This window comes from Hippopotamus amphibius, chromosome 10 (assembly GCF_030028045.1).
Source record: "Hippopotamus amphibius kiboko isolate mHipAmp2 chromosome 10, mHipAmp2.hap2, whole genome shotgun sequence".
In the NCBI taxonomy this organism is placed as follows: Eukaryota; Metazoa; Chordata; class Mammalia; order Artiodactyla; family Hippopotamidae; genus Hippopotamus; species Hippopotamus amphibius.
The window spans coordinates 115,103,051-115,122,226 of NC_080195.1; the positions used below are offsets into that span (position 1 = coordinate 115,103,051).

At 58.6% G+C, this 19,176-nt stretch overlaps 1 protein-coding gene across 1 annotated transcript; it reads right to left on the reverse strand.

The window, feature by feature from the left end:
* Nucleotides 1–7,602: 7,602 nt before the first annotated feature.
* On the reverse strand, nucleotides 7,603–18,572 carry SIK1 (salt inducible kinase 1). Its single transcript, XM_057697619.1, has 14 exons — nucleotides 18,466–18,572; nucleotides 17,989–18,159; nucleotides 17,403–17,519; nucleotides 14,874–14,937; nucleotides 14,558–14,719; nucleotides 14,342–14,466; nucleotides 14,134–14,257; nucleotides 13,270–13,493; nucleotides 12,923–13,072; nucleotides 12,366–12,488; nucleotides 12,031–12,241; nucleotides 11,279–11,554; nucleotides 10,349–10,583; nucleotides 7,603–9,915 (listed from the first exon to the last, which is right to left on the reverse strand). Exons 2-14 carry the CDS (start codon nucleotides 18,142–18,144, stop codon nucleotides 9,531–9,533), a joined length of 2,352 nt encoding a protein of 783 aa, XP_057553602.1. The 5' UTR covers nucleotides 18,145–18,159; nucleotides 18,466–18,572; the 3' UTR covers nucleotides 7,603–9,530.
* Between the last annotated feature and the right edge of the window lie 604 nt (nucleotides 18,573–19,176).

Sequence of the window (19,176 nt, forward strand, 5' to 3'; positions counted from 1 at the left end):
CAGCAGTGAAGGCTTGTGTCTGCACGTGGCCCCGTGGTCCCAGCTAGGCCTCTGTCTCCACACTCAGCAGTGAAGGCTTGTGTCTGCACATGGCCCCGTGGTCCCAGCTAGGCCTGTGTCTCCACACTCAGCAGTGAAGGCTGTGTCTGCACGTGGCCCCGTGGTCCCAGCTAAGCCTCTGTCTCCACACTCAGCAGTGAAGGCTTGTGTCTGCACATGGCCCCGTGGTCCCAGCTAGGCCTGTGTCTCCACACTCAGCAGTGAAGGCTGTGTCTGCACGTGGCCCCGTGGTCCCAGCTAGGCCTCTGTCTCCACACTCAGCAGTGAAGGCTTGTGACTGCACGCGGTGTCAGAATGTTTGTTGCTATTGTTGCTGTTACCATAAGGAGAAATCTTATACAAACACTGCTCCACAAAGCATGGTAAAAGTGGTGGTGTGGCGGTGTGGCCGTGTGTCCACAGTCTGACCAACAGGAGGTGGACCAAGGGGATGTGCACTGCACCCCCTCCCCACATGGAGACAAACAGCGTAATTAAAATGCAGTCAATGCAGAAGACATACAAAGAGGTCCAGACAAGGAGCAAAGAAGAGAGGGGCCCAACTGGAGTGGACAACGGGTGGCAGACAGACACACCTGTGTCGCTAGTTACAGTAAATGTTAAACCGGCCAAACACCCCAATTAAAAAGCAGAGACAGTCTGGCTGGATAAAAATCCAGGACCCAACTGCATGGTGTCGACAGGAAACCCACTTTAAAAGTGGGCTAAAAGTGTAAAAATGGTAAAAGATGTACCATGCAACTACAAACCCAAGAAAGCTAGAATCTCAGTATGGAAGCAGACCTCAGAACAAGGAAGAATAACAAGACAGTGAGGGACAGGTCATAACGATAAAAGGGTCAGTTCGTCAAGATACAACAACACTGAAAATGCAGGTACCAGATCAGAGAGAGCTTCACAATACACTGTTGCAAAACTGAGAGAATAGGGGCTTCCTAGGTGGCGCAGCGGTTAAGAATCCACCTGCCAATGCAGGGGACACGGGTTCAGACCCTGGTTGAGGAAGATCCCACACGCCACAGAGCAACTAAGCCCTTGTGCCGCAACTATTGAGCCCATGTGCCGCAACTATTGAGCCCATGTGCCGCAACTACTGAATCCCACATGCCTAGAGCCCTCAACAAGAGAAGCCACCGCAATGAGGAGCCCGCAACACCACACCACAACAAAGAGTAGCCCCCACTCACCACAACTAGACAGAGCCCATGTGCAACAATGAAGACCCAACACAGCCAATAAATAAATAAATTAATTAATTAATTGAAAAAAACCTGAGAGAACAGAAGAAAGCGAGGAATCCACACTGTAATCCACGGGATCATCACACGCCTCTCTTAGTGCCCATAGAGAGAAGACAGACGATCAGAAGCGTGGAGGAGAATTAACAGCAGCATCACCCACCTTGACCAGACTGACGTTTACGATACACTCCACCCACCAAGAGCAGGATTCATGCCTTCTCAAGAGCACATGGTGCATTCACCAAGATAGACCACATGCAGGGCCACAAAACAAGCCCCTGTGTGGTGGGCGGCATTGCTGCAGCACCTGCAGACAATGAAAGGGTACTGGGAGGACACCACGAACTTCACAGAAACAAAGCTGATCACTCATCTGAGATGGACAAATGCCTTGAAAGACATAAACTCCCAAAGCTCACTCAAAGACGAACTAGAAAACCTGATAGCTCAAAACCTATAAATGAAATTGAGCTTGTAATTTAAAACCATCCCACAAAGCAACCCCAGCCCCAAACGCCTTCACTGATGAATTCCATCAAACACTTAAGGAAGAAATAATACCAATTCCACACAAATAAAAAGATTTGATACAATGTATAGAAATTGACAACCTGGGACTTCCCTGGTGGTCCAGTGGTAAAGAATCCATCCTGCAATGCAGGGGACACAGGATCAATCCCTGGTCAGGGAACTAAGATCCACATGCTGTGAGGCAACTAAGCCCATGCACCACAACTACTAAGCTTGGGCACCTCAACTAGAGAGACTGAGTGCCACAAACTACAGAGCCCACGCACCCTGGAGCCTGCATGCCACAACTACAGAGAAGCCTGTGTGCCTCAGTGAAGATCCTGCTTGCCACAACTACGACCTGATGCAGCCAAAAATAAATACATGAAAGAAAGAAAGAAAGAAAGAAAGAAAGAAAGAAAGAAAGAAAGAAAGAAAGAAAGAAAGAAAGAAAGAAAGAAAGGAAGGAAGGAAGGAAGGAAGGAAGGAAGGAAGGAAGGAAGGAAGGAAGGAAGGAAGGAAGGAAAAGAAATGGACAAGCTGATTCTAAAATTTATACGGAAATGCAAAGGACCTAGAAGAGAAAAGGTAATTTAGAGAAAGAGGAACAAAATTAGAAGACTTACATTATCCGATTTTATCAAGACAGCATGGTATTGCCATTGGATAGACATGTAGATCAACAGAACAGAGTCCAGAAGTAGGTCCTTACATTTATGACAAAAGTGCCCAGTTAATTCAATGGGGCGAAGGAGAGTCTTTTCAATAAATGGTGCTGGGACAATTGGATATCCATAGAGGAAAAATACACTCCAACTGCGATCCCAAACCACAGGCAAGAATCGGCCCAAGGTGGATCACAGATGTGGACAGAGAAGCTGAAAGTATAAAACCTCTAGACAGGAGCGAGGGCATCTTCTCAACACTGGAGTAGACACAGGTTTCTTAGACAAGACACAAAAAGCACTGACCATACAGATAAAGTGAGAAGTTGGACTTCATAAAAATTAAAACCTTCAACTCCACTCGTCAAACGAAAGGCAAGCCACAGATGGGGCAAATATTGTGTGTGTGTGTGTGTGTGTGTGTGTGTGTACATATACATGCATTTGTGTATGTGTAGATACACATATATAGATACACATATATGTATGTATGTGTGTATATGTACATAGATATGTATATATGTATACATCTATACACACGTGACAAAAACTTATATGCAGTATATATAAACAACTCCCACAAGCTAATGAGAATTCAAACAACCCAATTAAACATTGGCAGAAACCTAAATAAATTTGAAAAATAGAACGGCCAACAAACACATGAAAAGATGTTAAACATCACTAGTCATCAGGAAAATGCAAAATAAAATCAGAATAGCAGACCTATTAGAACAGCTACAATTTTAGAGACTGATGCTACCAAGGGTGGCAAGGATGCAGAGCGACCGGAACGCTCATACATGATGGGCTGGAATGTAAATTGGTGAGGCCACTTTGGGTGACAGTCTGCCAGCTTCTGAAAAAGCAAGCAGCTATCACACCATACATGCCACTTCTACCTGTTACTCAAGAGAAACAAAACCTGTCCACGCAAAGACTCACACAAACACAGCAGCAGCATTTGTGGTAGCCCGAAACAGAGAAAAACCGCATGTCTGTCGACCGCTGAGTGGATACACACCCTCTCCTCTGGCCCATTCACACCCTGGAACTCTACCCGGCAGTGAAAGGGCTGAACAGGGATGCCCACAACACCTGGACGGGTCAGCAGGTAATTCTGCCGACTGAAAGCGGCCAAATGGAGGACACACACCGTATTACCCATTTGTGGAAATTCTAGGAAATGCAAACTAACCCAGAGATGAGAGCCGGCCCGCAGCTGCCTGGAGCCCGGAGAGGGCTGGGGTGGGGGTGCTCTCCAGGTGGTACAAACGTGTGTATTGATTTTGGTGGTGGTCACACAGTCTGTGGCGTGTGGGAGCTCACTGATGACATGACAGGTGCGTTTCCCTGTGTGTCAAACACAGCTGGTTCTGGGGACACCTTGTCCCTGGGGGTGCACAGCCCCTGTGCTCCTTCCCATCTTCAAATCTCAACCCAGCGGCACCTGGAGCCCCGGGCTTTTCAAGTAACCCTTTGCTGCTGGAGGTGGACACACTCGGTGAAGAAGGAAAGACACCTTCCCCTCCGATTGAACCAAAAAAACCCCAAACCTGCTGGGGAAGCGGGGCTGGCCTGGAGCTCCTGGGCTTCATCCCAGCACGCGGGTCCCCAGACAACGGGGCAGAGCTCTGCCACCTGGGCCTCCTGAGTGATGTGTCTATTTTGCACAGAAATCACCTTCAAATAAATGAAATGATGATAATTAAAGAGCGAGTCAGACTGAGACCCGGGAGTTCCCTGAGGGGAGGGACTGAACATGCTCGCTCTTCTTCTCCCTCCCCTTTCCTCCTCCCCCCCCATCCCCCTCCCCTCCCCCTCTCCCTCCCCCGCCCTCCCAGCCTCACAATTGTCAGCCCAGATTCCAGGCCCCTCTGGTTTCCATCCTCTCCTCTCACCATGGACAGTAGCCCACAGAGCCAGACCTGGCAAACCTCAGGTGGGCCCATAAAGACATCTCCACCCTGGATACCCTCTTCAGGATGCCCTCCTGAGGTCACAGGTCATGCCACAGGCTGCCCGCATCCCCCTCCCCCGACCCCTGTGCGCATCTGAAGCTCCCTGCTATTATTCTGGAAGGAAAACTAATGGGCCGACACTTTTCCTTCCACCCCAAGCCAGCCAGCTCCTCTTAGGCCCGGTTCAGTCCCGGCCTCTAAGGGAGATGAGCCCCCAGCTCTGTAGCCAGGAACGTCCCTCACTCCCCAACCCCTCCGACCCCAGTGTCCCCACCATCCCTGACATCCCCCCCAACCCCCCCAGAAGCCCCCTCCTCCCTCCCAGAAGCCGGTCCCACTCCAAGGGGCCCAGAAAGGCTCCCTCCTGAAGCAGGGCAGGCTCTGGCGCACACTGTCCCGTGGCCCAGCCGCAAGGGCGCCCCCAGCCCTGGGCGTCAGAGGCGCACCGAGACGTCACCGGGAGCCCTCAAGGCGCGGCCTCCTGCCTCTGCCGGAGGAGTGAGCATTTTCAACACCAGCGTGGCGACGGGGGCCAAGCCTGGGACACCCGGCCCGCCGACCCTTCCTCCCCGGTGGACACGTGCCCAGGTGGCGGCGGCGACCCTGTGGCGACCCTGCGGGGCACTGCTGTGCTCCTGGGCGCTCCCGGGGTGCCTGGCGCTGTGCTAAGTGGCCCCGGGGTGCTTAGCGTTCACACCCCCGTGAGAAGGAGACGGCGCATCGCGAGGTGCGCCGTCCTGAACACGAGAAAGCCGGGGAGACCCGCCCGCACGCGGTCACGTGCTGGGGGACGTGCCAGGGCCCACTGGCCTGGCCGCACCCCCGCCCTGCCAGGAGCGCGCACGTCCGCAGCGCCCACCCCTCTCCCACTGCCCGAGAAGGTGGGCTCGCCCGCGGAGCAGAGGTGCTGGGAGAGCAAGACGCAGGTGGCGGGGCCTCAGGAGGACCCTTCACGCACCGCGAGCCTCGCCGAATGCCACGGCCACCAGCCTCCTGTCCGTCCGGGGGACGGGAAAGGGTGCGTGAGCAGACCCGTAAGCCCAGGACAGGGTTCTGAGGTCCCGCGGCCTTCGCGAGGCTCCCTGGGCCGGGCTGCAGTCACCAGCCTGGGAATTCTAGGAAGAGTTACAGAGCGGGAGCAGAAGCAGCAGCGCCAGCCGTGCCGATGGCACCGCAGCACGTGCCCAGAGGAAGGCGGCCCGCTCGCGGCTCGGGACCGGGCTGTGGGATGAGCTACGAGGTCCCCACAAGGAGCCAAGCGCCTGGTCTGGGAGCCAAGACACGGGCGTGGGGGCGCCCTCGAGTTACCAACACAGCCCCAACACAAAAGCCAAATACCTCGAGAGGTCCAGGTGGATTTTGCTTGACTTCTTCCTGGTTTACAAGACTCTCGGCCCCAAACAGTAAACTGGGATTTCTGGATTTCTCTTTAGTCTTCTCGACGGCAAAGCCACAGGCCTGCGTTCAGCGGCCCCCTCTGGGGGTGGGAACAGAGGTGCCAGGGCACAGAGCCAGCTCCGTGGGCCCCGCCCCAGGGAGGCCATCGCAGGGGGGTCCACGTGGGTCGCAGAGCCCTCCTGGGGGCACGTCTGACCCGCCCTCCTGCCAGAAGCTGGCCTCACGGCGCGGTCGGTCCCTATGAACCACAGCTCCCGATGAAAGATGCTAAAACTCTTCTTCAGTGCGCCCCCAAACTGCCAAGACTCCCCAGAAGACAGGGAGCCGCTTGCTGGGGGGGCCTCCCTCCCACGGCCGTGAGGACCCTCGTCTCTCGGACCCCGTGGGCTGTCTGAAGGGCACACGCTGTTATTCCCAGAGTGTGTGGAAACAGACTCCGTGTTTCTGCAGGAGCCCCTGTGGATCTAATCCCACGGCTGTCTCACTCACTCGCTCACCCCTGGCCTGCGGAGCGCCCCCTCTCCACGAGGAGGCTGCTGTCCTCCTCTCAGCATCTCCCCCTGAAAGAATCTCTCTTCTTTCGTTTTGGTTAAATACACATACAATTTACACTCTTAACCATTTTTAAGTGTATATTTCAGTGGCATTAAGTACACTCACACTGCTGTGCAACCATCACCACCATCCATCTCGAGAACGTTCCATCTTCCCAAACTGAACCTCTGCCCCCGTGCAACACTCACTCCCCAGCCCCTCCCCCAGCCCCCGGCCCCCACCGTCCTGCTTTCTGTCTCTGAGTCTGACTCCTCCCGGGACCTCGTGTGGGTGGATCAGACAGTGTTTGTCCTTCTGTGGCTGGTTGATGTCACTGAGCATCGTGTCCTCAGGGTTCATCCCCGTTGTAGCAGGTGTCAGTGTCCTTCCTTTCGAAGGCTGAGCAATATTCCACTGTGTGGAAGGACCACGTCCTGTTTACCCACCATCACCGGTGGACACTGGGTTGCTTCGACATTGGCTGTTGTGAACATGCTGCTGTGAACACGCGTGCACAGATACCTGTTTGAGATCCCACTTTCAGTTCCTTAGGGTCTCTGCCCAGAAGTGGGATTGCTGGATGATGTGGTCCTCGTTTAACTGTCTAAGGAACTGTTTTCCACTGCAGCTGCACCATCATACTTTCCCACAAGCAATGCACCAGGTGTCCAATTTCTGCATCTTTGCAAACAATTATTCTGCTTTTTTTTTTTTTTTTTTGATAATGATCATCCTAATGGGTGTGAAAGGGTTCAAGAATTTCTTTTTTACCAAGAAAGATTTGCCAGGCATCAAAATGAAGAGAACCCTGTGTTCTTCTGGCAGCCACAACTGCCCTGTTGCTAGAAGGTGGTGACGCCAACTTTCAAAGACCAGGAAATAGTCTGGCAGTGAGATTCTTCCACGGCCTTGATTTATAGGTGGATTCAGGGAACATTACGGGTGAAGAGTGACGCGAGAATGGTGCCCTGGGAGGGGAAGAACTGGCTGAAAACAGACCTGGCTGTTGAGACATCCAGCCGATTAGCAGAGCTGCCACCTGGGAAGGGGTCTGAGCATCGGCGGGCGCCCTCCCAGCGGGCCAGGTGTGGGCCTGCGGCCCGGCTGGGCGAGGGGCTGGCCCCTTGCCCTCTTCTCCAAGACCCAAAACGCATCGAACCTGGAGCACGCGGCTCATAAGGAAGGAGTCCCCACAGAGAAGAACCCGGGGGAAGAAGTCAAGGTTTTTCCCCCAAATGTTTTATTTAAATATTAAATTAAAAAACATACATCCACTAATCATTTGGCATACATTTCTCATGTGAACATAAGAAATAAAATAATTCAGTTATGGTAAAAAACCCGAACTAGGTACATCTTCATCAGCGGGCGCGGTGCCTTGGGACCGGCTCCCGCGTTCAGTCCGGGGGCCAGCGCTGCCGAGAAACCCACAGCGCGCGCGGCGCGCACGCCTGACGGCGACGAGAGGAAACCGCTATGAGAGTAAAGTGAGTAAAGTGCTTGTCAAGGTTCTGAGGCCTTTGATCGATGGCGTTCGGGCAGATGCGTTCAAGAGGGAGGCGGCCTCGGGGGTCGGCAGGGGGCGTGTCGACAGTGCCTCTGGAAGGTGGAGGCCAAGGCTGGCGCCCCAGGACCTCCAGCGCTCTCCCGGCCAAACCTCCCCTCGAGTCACGGGAGGCGTGGGTGGCTGCTCGGTGGCCAGCTCCAAGGACAGTCCTTTGCCCGATCCTGGAAACAGCCACAGAGCAGCAGTGGCAGGGCCAGCGGGAGGACGGCGGCAGGGGCCAGGCACACGCAGACCCGGGCCCCTCCCCGGCCTCCGGGCACCCGGCCGTCTTTGGCTTCTACAGATGGCATCCCCTGGGCCTAACCCTGCAGGCTGTGAGAGCCGACGTGAGCGCAAGGCACCTGGGCTGGTAGGGGACGGCACTGACCGGCCACAGGGGTGGGGGGCAGCGGTTCTCCCGCTCCGCCCAGCGGCCTGAGTTCACCTGCCAGGTGGGCGCGCACCGCGTCGGCCTCCTGCAGGCCCCACCTCCGCACAGACCTGGGGGCCAGTGCTTTGTCACGTCACCAGAGAGGGAGGTTCAAACCAGGGGAACAGAAACGCAGTAAAAAGTATAAAAAATAAGTAGTGTATGTTTGTCTCCTATGTATACACATGTACAGTATTTGCTTTAAAAAAGGAACAAAGCTTGAACAGCACTGACCTGACCTCTCATTTCATTTTCCTGAAACAAAAGCCCACCACACGCGGGGCCTGGACAAGGTGGCCCGTCCCTGTCCCACCGTCACAGAACTGCCATATTGCACGACCCCTCCCCCGCCCCCCGAGTCAGTTGTTCTTTTTGGACCCTGATAATGAAATGCATAAAAACTGAAATAGCAGCGGAAGGAAGAGGAGCAGGAGGAAGAAATCTCCCCGGCTCCCTCGAAAGCGCCCTGGGGCTCCAGGCCAAGTGACCAGGGTGGCATCCACCTCGAGGTCACGCCACCCACTCAGGTTCCTCTTTGCAGCCTCTCTGAAGAATCCTGGAAAACCAACTCCCAAGCAGTTTATCAGACCTCTCCTCTAAAATAAGAAAACCTACCCTCCGGGTTCTAATTTCAGGGGAGGAAATTTCAAGAACTTACATCTTTTCTTGGGCTGGACATAAGAGCTTTTCAAAAACTGATACGTAAAGCAGAACGTTCACAGTTTTCAAGTGAAGCATAAGTGTTTCAGAAAGTGGAGACTTGTGAACTAAAAAAAAACCACTCATCAACACGCACACACACGCACGCGCGCACACACACGCACGCGACGGGAACGCACGGTCACATTATGGTTTCCTGGGGGCAACTGGCGACCCCCCCGTGACCCCAGCCACAGCACTGCCGACTCCACCCACTGCCCTCCTCCCCCTTCCCGTCCACCCGCCCCAACGACAGGCCCCTGAATTATTATTTTTCTTCAAAAAGCTTCCAGTCTCTACTCAGAGCTGCAGTTGCTCAGTGCAAGGGAAAAAAAAAAAAAATCAAACAAAAAATAAACTAAAAAGCCAAAACACCAAACATATTGCTTGTTTCGCTTCTGGAAAGTTATTGGCTTTGAGTCCGGAAACGTCTTCACATCCTTTGAAATTATTGCTTCAAGACGTCAGCCAGCCCAGCCGGGCCCCTCACTGCACCAGGACGAAGGTGCCCAGGGGGCCCGAGGTCAGGTCCTCCATCTCACAGTCCCCCTGGGGCAGCCCCATGGGCTCCAGTCCCGGGGGCAGCACGGCGAAGCGTGGCTGGGGGGCCAAGGTGGCGGGGCCGGGGGCCGCAGAGCCGCCGATGTGCAGGTGGGCGTCCAGGAGCTGGGCAGCCGACGCCACCGGGGAGACCCCGGCCTGGAGCAGGTGGGGGGGCAGCGACGGGCCGGGCCCCAGCCCCAGCTCCTTCTGCAGTCCCGACACGAGGAGGGCGCCGTCGCAGGGGCCGAGGACCAGGGGGGCGGGGCCCGGCTGGGGCGCCAGCTGGCAGGCGGGTGGGGCCGCCGGGTGGTGCTGTAACTGGAGCAGCCTGGCCAGACCAAGGAACGGGGAGAGCAGGTCAGTGCCGCCGGCTCGCGGCTCCCCCGCCGCCCGGCCAGGCTCCCGCACCATCAGGTTTCCACCCGCCGGGGCTGCAGGGCCCGCCCCGTGGAAGGACGGGCTGGGGCTGCTCGGAACACGCCATCCTGTGCGTGACTAATTCCCTGAGCAATTCCTGACATTCCATTGCCGTCCTGCTTTCGCAGCAGCTCAGATGCCAACCAGACGTGACATTTTTACTCACTGCCCCCCCCCGCAGGCCGAGGCTCCCCCGTCCGCCCCCGCACAGATCTCCCCCAACCTGGGCAGGGCAGCGCTTGTCTGGTTACGTGGAGAAGCAGGAGCTCGGGGATGAGGTTACTTAGAAAACACCAAGGTACGCGAGCCCTGCCCGGGTCACGGGCCGGTGCCAGCAGACGTACCTCTGCTGGTGCAGCACCTCCTCCAGCAGGCTCCTGCCCTCCCCACTGCTGGCCCCGCCGCCGTGCAGGCCTGGGCTCTGTGCGGGGAGCTGGAAGGCGTTCGGGCCGCCCCTCGAGGCCCGGCTGGAGGAGGCAGGCTGGCACACCTGGCGAGCCAGCCCCTTGATCTTGTTTAGCCCCAGAAAGCCTTTGGTCCTTGCGTTCTTCCTCAGCTGCTGCCGGAAGGCTTTCAGCCCTGGGGAGACGCAAAGCAACACGTGTAGGACCGGTCTCCTGGCCCAGGACCCACGGCCCGTCGCCCACGGCGGCTTCCGACGGTGGGGAAGAGTAGGGGGGCCAAGTGGCAAGACGTGGCAGGATGAGGGGGCCAGCACGCTTTCCCACAGGGTCAAGGGACCCTCTGGTCACCCCATCACTTCATGACAGCCCCCCTCCTAGGGCTGGGACATCATCCTCTTTGGGGGTTTGGTTTGGGACAGGAGTTCCAGCCCTGAGGGAGCACACGTCTGGGCAGACGCTGGATCCTTCGTGGAAGGAAGGAAGGAAGGTGGGAGCAGCGTGGGGGGCCTCAGGAGGGGGCGCGGGGCCCCACAAGCCCTGGGAGGCACCGGAAGAGCCCGGCAGCCAGGTGTGGGCTGCCTTAGCGGTGGGCACCTCCCTGACCGTCCTCCTTCACGGCAGGAGCTGCTGCCCGGATCCAAGCATCCCTTGGGCTTTCAGGACCAGCTACCAGAGGCCATGTGAGTTCGTCCCAGAAACCAGGGCATCTAGAACCCGGGCAACGGCTTCGGCCTGTCCAGGAAGCACGGCTGCTTCCCCAGGATCGGCTAGGGGAGGGGGTCGCCATCTGCCATTACGGACAAAGCAACCCACCCGGGGCACACACGGGTCTCCAGGGAAGGCACACGTGGGCATGGAAAGGAGAGTCACCTTGGGTGAGCGAGGTGTCCGACGCCCTCCGGCCCTCCTGGAAGCTGACAGGGAGCAGCGCGGCTCCTCCCAGGGCCCCCTGCGTCTGCAGCACGGGGGTGGCGGACTGGGTGCCCAGAAGCGGTGAGGCCAGTCTGAGCGGGGAGCAGGCGCCCAGCAGCCCCTGAGCGGCCACATGTCCACTGAGCCTGGACGGGCCATCACCCGCAGAGGTCAGGCAGCTGTCAGAGCTGGTGCCTTCAGAAGGACTGGCCGTGGAGGGTGAGACGACGATACCTGCATAGGAGCAGGGCTGCTGAGGCCAAGGCCAAGGCCAGATGCAACCCCCGGGCACCTGACCTCTCAGCGCGAGTCCAAGTGCTCACGGCTCTGGGGCGTCACGCCCCTGCGGCATCTCCCAGGGCCTCAAATAGCACGTGGCCAGCCGACAGGACAGACAGCTGTACCCTCCCCATCCCTACTCTCAACTCTGGGGCCAGAGGCCACCACCACGGGGCTTGGGGTGTGGCCGCAGCCGACAGGCGGAGCTTGGACCCAGGGCACAGACAGACCTGGGCGGAGGACCTGCCCTGCTGGCCCCTGCGGGTGGCTAAACCCCTCGCTGTCCCTGCCACTCAAGGACCACCTGTGAGGTCTAAGTACGGTCCACATGGTCTCAGGCGTTACATGAATGGCAAATCCATCCTCAGGAGAGACTGCCCTGACCATAAACCCACCCGCTGGGCGTGTTCCTGGCCCACAGGGACACTCACATGGGGGGACGCACGGGCAGAAGCAGCTGGAGACCTCGGCCAGCGTGTGCCTCCGGCCAGTGCTGCCAGGCAGCAGCACGTCCTGCTCCTCGTCCAGGTGCGGGCCCCGCCCGGCCTCCTCGCTGATGGCCGTGTCCAGCAGGCTGCTGGGGGAGGCGGAGCGCCGCCGACACACCCCGCTGCAGCCGGCGTCCACGGGGAAGAGCAAGGGCTGTGGGGGACACACGTACCCCGGTGACCCCGGTGCTCCAGGAGGCCCGTGCCGGGGGCGTCACCACCACTGGGAACCGGACGAGCCCGCCCCGGACGCCGCCGCCCGCAGGGCGCTCACACACCTGCAGTGAGCTGTGGAGGTCACAGTCCATCTCGGCCTGCAGGACGGACTGCCCCAAGGTCTGGGGCTGCACGCACAGCAGGGCGGAGCGGAAAGCATCTCCCGGGAGACCTTCCTGAGGCACCTGCCGCAGACGAGGACAGAGGCCGTGAGGGCGGCTCAGGGCAGCGGCACGCGGCGTCGCGAGACAGACCAGGCTGGCTTCCCTCTGGGTTACTGGGCGTCCGCCGCCCGCTGACGGGCTCAGGACACGTGCGTGTCCCCCCCCCAGTGCCTCGCCGTTCAGGGAGACCGGGAGGAGCGGCCAGGAGGTGGCACCGGGGCCGCCGGGTGGGGCCCGACCCCCCGCGGAGCGGCTGGCGCCCCCTCTCCACCACGCAGCCTCTGTGCGCGGCTCGCGCGGGACCCCCTCCCCGTGCCAGACGGGTGGGGGGATGTGACCTGGGGCCAGTGGGCTCCGCCCGCGTCCCCTCCCAGGCGCGTGTGAGCAGGGGACTCCTGACTCGGGGACACGGGCCAAGGCAGAGACGTGGGGGTGCGGAAGGCGCTGGCCCTGACCTCGAGCCTGCTGAGGTCGGCGCTGCGGGGCCGCTGCTGCCGGGCCAGGCCGGGGCGGGCGGGCGGCTGGGCGAGCCGGTGCTCCTTCAGCCGCTCCAGGAGGAGGTAATAGATGGCGGCGAAGTGGTTGTAGCTGCTGTTCTGCAGCGACTGCGGGCGGAGACGCGGGGTCAGAGCGGCCGGGCGAGACCGCCCCCGGGCTGTGCCGGGGTGGCCGAGAACACCCTCTCCCGCCGCCCAGCAGCCCTTACAGTAGCCGCACTTGCGTTTTAACCCGGCCGGCGGCGCGCGCCCGCGTCCCCGTCCGCGCGCCCACCCGCCCATCCGCCCCGCAGGCCGGCACGCACCTCCACGGTCCTCTGCCGGTCCACGCCCAGCGCCTGCATGATGCCCAGCGCCTGCTCGTCGTAGTCGCCCAGGCCGGAGACGTAGCCGAGCAAGGAGAAGGCCGGGTGGGCGGGCGGCAGCAGCGCCGGGTCTGCCTGCATCCACCGGTGCTGCCGGATCTGGGCCACGGTGATGCGCTTGGCGGGGTCGACGGCCAGCATGCGGCGGATCAGTGTCTCGCAGTCTGGGGGGCGGGGGAGGCTCCTGAGCCCACGCGGGCCGTCTGCACGCGCGTCCCCGCCGCCCCCCGGGGCCCCGCACGTGGCAGGTGGACAAGGGACCGAAGCCGGGAGCCGTGGCCCGGGTGTCACAGGCCTGCCGCCAAGGAGGGCCACCAGCCGAGGGGTCAGGTCCCTGGGGGACGTGGTCTTTAAGGCCCCCAGACCAAGAACCCCCCAGACCCCCCACCCTGCTATGACCGAGCATGCCAGGTAGCAGCGGTCCAGCACCTTCCAGAGCGGAAGAGAAGGCCACGGTGTGGGGCGGGAGAGACTGGGGGGCTGGGGCCAGCACCCCGCAGGTGGCGCCGGCCCCCAGCCGGCTTCGGATCCGTCTGCCTGCATAGGCACCGGCTGCCCCGACAAGCAGGGCACAGAAAAAGCAGCCAGCGGGTCTGGCTGCTCTCGCAGACACCTAGGAAACACCCCACGGTGACGTGGGACTGGCTCCCAGACCTGACAGCAGACTCGGAAGACGGTCAAGCAGGCATTTCAGGAAATACATTCCTCCTCCTCCCCCCGAAGTCTCATCCCGGTTACCCAGGCGCCCAGGCAGCAGCTGGCGGCCGCGCCCCCCAGGAGGAGGCCGACGCTCCCCCCACCTACCTCGAGACATGAAGAAGGGGATGCGGAAGCGGCCCTCCAGCACCCGCTGCCGCAGCGCCGGCAGGCTGGGCCCATCGAAGGGGAGGGACCCGCAGACGAGCACGTACAGCACGACGCCCAGGCTCTGCGGGGGACCGGGTGCGCGTCAGCGGCTGCGCCCAGCACCGGCGCCCCCGCGCCCCCACGCCCCCGCGCCCGCGGCTCCTACCCAGATGTCCAGCTGGGGGCCTTCGTACTCCTTCCCCTCGAAGACCTCCGGGGCTGCGTACGGGGGGCTCCCGCACCACGTGGACAGAGGCTCCCCTGATTTGTAGAAATTCCCAAACCCGAAATCTGAGACACAAGGAAACAGGCGATGACGTCGCGGTGGAAGCGGCGGGGCCGCGGTTTCAAAGGTTGTGCAACACAGCGCGGGGTCCCTCACCTGCCAGCTTGATGTCCATGTTGCCGTCCAGCAGCAGGTTCTCGGCCTTGAGGTCCCGGTGGACGATGTGGTGGCTGTGGCAGTACTCCACAGCCGACAGGATCTGCCAGAACTTCTTCCGGGCTTCACTCTCGCTCAGGTGCCCGTTGGAGGTCAAGTAATCTGAGGAGGGGAAAATGAAGCTTCAGCCCCAAGTCCAAAGATGTCGCCTGGGGCACAGCGCGAGAATGCTGGGGAAACCCGAACCCCGCAGGGGTGACAGGGAGACGTCGGCACCATTTCTTTTCAACAGATGTTAAAAGCCGGCGTGGCTTACCAAACATTTCTCCATTTTTTGCGAACTCCGTGACAATGTAAAGCATATCCTTCGTTTCCATAACCTAAAAAAATAAAGACCGATCGTTTAGCCACGTGCAAAGGGAACACACCGCTGGTGTAAACAGTCCATGTGAACCCCAGTAAATCTTTAACTTCTCCCGAATGAGCACGTCCGTTATTTTAAAAAAGGAAAGAAAAGAAAATTCTCTTCAAGAAAAGAGACAAACAACAGGGATTCCTATTTAGAAAGTTTTTTGAAAATCAGAGGTAAGTTTCTCGCTAACCCATCCATCCTGATATACCGCTGCTTCCCAAAAAAGTCTACTTATCTGGGAACTCTCCTCTACTGTATTTTTAACTCACTTGGCCTCACCCAAAGTGAAGGCTCTGCAGGCCCCAGAAGTAAAATAGATGGCGAGAGCTCTGCGAGGCCTTTCTTCTAGAAGCCTAGCGGGCAACAGATTATCCAAGCGAGCGGCCAGCACCGCCAGCACGAGCTGAATAATAGATCAATTCCCCTCCCCACCTGCGTTATTGACCTGATACATCAGGCTGAGAGGCCAGCTCTGCCAGGTAAGCTGCCAGGTAAGCTCTCCGGGCCGCAGACCACTCAGGTGTGTGTCAACAGCGGCAGCCGCCGTCAAACACCCCTCAAAGGCTCGTTTACTGATCGAGAATTTTACTCCACGTTGAAAAAAAAGTTTTGAGTTTAAGACGTAACTTATTAAGAAACAAGGTCAAATTCAAGTCTTTGGTACTGAAAGGAATAAAACAAACTCACTCCCGTGTATTCTGAACTATTTCAGAGGGAGATGGAGAGAATACACCCTTACACAAAAATACAGGGTTCAAAATACAGTTGTTCCTTTAAAAAGGAACTTTAAAGACAACGGCCTTGAGCCATAACCCTAACAAGAAAAGCGAACACAATGCAGTTTAGCTACAATTGCAACTGCCCTTGCTCTCCACCTGTTCGATAGCGTGAGGGGTAAGTTTATCTCTCTCCTCGATTTAAAAAAGGGAGGGAGGAAGAATTGAGTCGACGGGTTTGAAGTTGTAAAAAAAAAAAACCTCGAGGAAAGAGCTGAAGCGTCTCGCCGAGGTTCTGGGGCCTGGGCCAGCTGGATGAAAATTAGACACTCTTGTCAAAACCAGAGCCGTGACAATCGCCGGTACCCGCTGAACCCTGGCTCCAAACAGTTAAAGCAGCTCATGGAGCGGTGGGAAAATTCACCCCCAGAAAAGACCTCTAACGTCTGGCTAACCAGACTCCTCCCGCACAGGGTCAGTGGAGGACAGGAAGACCGGGAAAGCTCTGGTTCATCCCCCCACCCTCACCCTATCAAAGTCAAAGACAGACGGGCTTAGCCCACTTCTACGGAAACGGGCCAGGCACATTGCTCAGGCACTGACATCAGTGACTGTGGAGGAAACACCTTATCAGGGCCTCACAACTCAAAAATGACAACAGAAACAAAACAGGGACCGGAGTGCACGTGACGTGAGCTCGGCCCTTAACGACGCTGAGTAAACTGTCATTAGGGGAACACGAGCCCCATGACTCCACCTCATCCTTCACCGTAACCGAGTGCAGCAGCCTTCCCGGGGGTCATTTCAATCACAGTCCTCTCTCCTATGCACTGAACGCCTCGCCTTGCCAAGGCACCCCCCCACCCCCGCCCCGTCCCATATTCATCTCAGATCCACGGGGTTTCTTGAGAATAGTCAAAAGGAACTTATACGCAACATAACTGGGTGAAATGGCAAACATCTGCAGAGAACTTAAGGATAAATTCTGCAAGTAGACCTGAGTTGATTTTGCAGAAGTGGCTGGCTAAATAAGCGATTGCTTTGCTGTAATAATCAAATCAGCACTTAGTTTCCAAAGATACAATTTATTAGTTTCAACAGGAGAACAAAAATAGAGTCACAAAGCAAACCAACAGAGGGACAGGGTGAGGCATGTTCTTAACGCGGATTAGATGCCAAGCTCCTTGCTCTCACCACGCATGGCAAAGGTATTTCATCTCTCCGTTTCTGATGGAAGGGTCGAAACGGGATAGACAAACGCTCACCGCTGCCTTTGCACAGATAAGTTTACGAAAACTGGTAAGAGCAGCTGGTTTTAAAGTTGAATAATTATCTGCAGAGGCGGAGGTGTCCGATTTCACTGATTTGTCCTTCCACACTAAAGGACTGACTTAACTGCAACCCAGAGATCTGGCTGTTTGTTTTCATAGTAAATCTAACAACCCACCTCCATGCACTCAAAACTGGACCGAATAACAATACCAAATAAAACTTTAATGAAGTAAATCTGAATTATGACACAAAAGCAACAAACTAATTGCACAGCTTACAAAAATCAATCTCTTCACCTTATACAATCAACTCCCTGACTCCCACATACACCCAAAGAGAGAGACAACCTTCAGAAACTACAGACATAAGTTGCTGAAAATTTAAAAAAAAAAAAAAAAGACACACTTGCCAGAAGTAACAGGGAAAGGCAAACTCGAGTCCTTACCTGATAAAGCTTTATGATGTGAGGATGATTCAGAAGCTTCATGATCTGAACCTCACGATATATTTTCTCCAAATTGCTTGAATCTAATCGTGTTTTGTCGATTATTTTTATTGCAACCTACAAATTTTTAATAGATAAGTAAAGGATATTTTGTTTAAAAAAAGAAAACCCTCTCACTTAAGCTAATTTACACACTTCATTTTTTGCAGGTTAATTCCTAAAACACTTTATGTCCCCAAAGGTCACAAAAAGTTAGGGAGGAAAATAACGAAAGTAACCGTTCATATGACTTGAAAAGTCAAAGTTCAATAAACGTCTTAAGCCTCCGCAGGCTCACTTCACAGGGCCCTAGCTGTGCTCCTAGGGTATCTGGTCACTCACCTCTCTGCTGTCGCTCAACAGTCGTACGAATTATGCACAATCATAATATAAAGCATTCCCTTCCTTTACCAAACTGCCAGCTGTCAGCGTGCAGACCTCAGGGCGAAGGACTCCCCGGGCAGCGATTCCACCAGCCTCCCCGCTCCGGGCAGGGGCTGCCCACCCCCGAGGGGCCACCCCGGCGCCCCGCCGCCGCCCCGCGCACCTGCGTCTTGGTGACTCGATGCCGGGCCAGCTTCACCACCGCGAAGTTGCCCTTGCCCAGGGTGCGCTCGATGTCGTAGAAGCCCACCCGGAGGGGCTTCTGCTGGCCCTGGCCCGAGCCCGCGGGGGCCGCGCTCCGCTCCGACATGATCACCATGGCTCCGGGCCGCACCTGCGGGCGCGGGGCGCGCTCAGCTCGGCGCCGGCCTCGGCCTCCCGGACCCCCGGCGCGCCCACGGCCCCCGGACCCCCCGACCCCGCGCCCCCGGCCCCCCGACTCCGCCCCCCGGCCCCCCGGCCTCCCGGCGCGCCCCCGGACCCCCGGACCCCCAGCCCCGGGAGCCCCGCGAGCCCCGCGGGGCGTGCTCCTCCCGCTCCCACGGCCCCCGCCGCCCGCCCAACGACAAAGGGGAGCCCGGCGGCGGCGCCCCGGCCCGCGCCCCCCGCGAGCACAGCCGCCGGCCCGGCCGCGCCTCACCTCCGCCGCTCTCGGAGCGCCGCGGTCGGCACGCCGCTCGCCCCGCGGCCGCCGCCGCCCGCTCGGCCGCCCGCGCTGCCCGGCCGCCCGCTGCTCGGCCGCCAGCCGCCCGGGCCGCGCCGCATGTCAGCTCTGAGCCCGGCGCCGCGCTCCCCGGCCGCACGCGCCGCCGCCCCGCCCCCGGCCCCGCCCCCACGCTCCGCCCCGCCCCGCCCCCCACGCCGCCGGCCCCGCCCACGCCGGCCCCGCCCACGCCGCCGCCGCCGGATTGATACATCCCCATTGACGTCCTTTTGACGCCAGAGCGACGCGCGGCCGAGCGCCAGGCGGAGGGAGAGCGGGAGATCGGGCAGTTGCCAAGAGACTGGCGGCTCTGACGCGCGCGCTGATGAGGCTGTCGCCATGGCGACCGCGGGGCGGTGACGTCAGGGGCGCCGGCCGCCCGAGGACCGCCCGCCAGCGCCCGCCTTCCCGCCGGCGCGCGCCCCCTAGCGGGCGCCGCGGACGCTACGGACGGCTTCCCGCCCCCTGTCCCGCGCCCTGGTCCCGGCGCGCAGCCTGGCCCCCTGCACGCGCGCGCGGTCCCCCTCTCCTCGCACCCTCCCCGCAGGCTCGGCCCCAGCGCGGTTCCGAACCCCCTGAAGTGCAGCCCGGCCGCGGCTGCGTCCCCTGCACACTCCTGCTCCAGGGCCCTCATGATCGGGGCGCGGG

Bases quoted from the DNA above. Each gene is read 5' to 3' on its own strand.
- SIK1 (XM_057697619.1), bottom strand. From the start codon at position 18,144: ATGGTGATCATGTCGGAGCGGAGCGCGGCCCCCGCGGGCTCGGGCCAG. The intron at 14,258-14,341 runs GTAGGAGCCGCG...GGTCCCCCGCAG, and splicing joins GCCCCCAGCTGGACATCTGG to AGCCTGGGCGTCGTGCTGTA. The intron at 12,242-12,365 runs GTGTGTGAGCGC...TGTCCCCCACAG, and splicing joins ACCTCCACAGCTCACTGCAG to CCCTTGCTCTTCCCCGTGGA.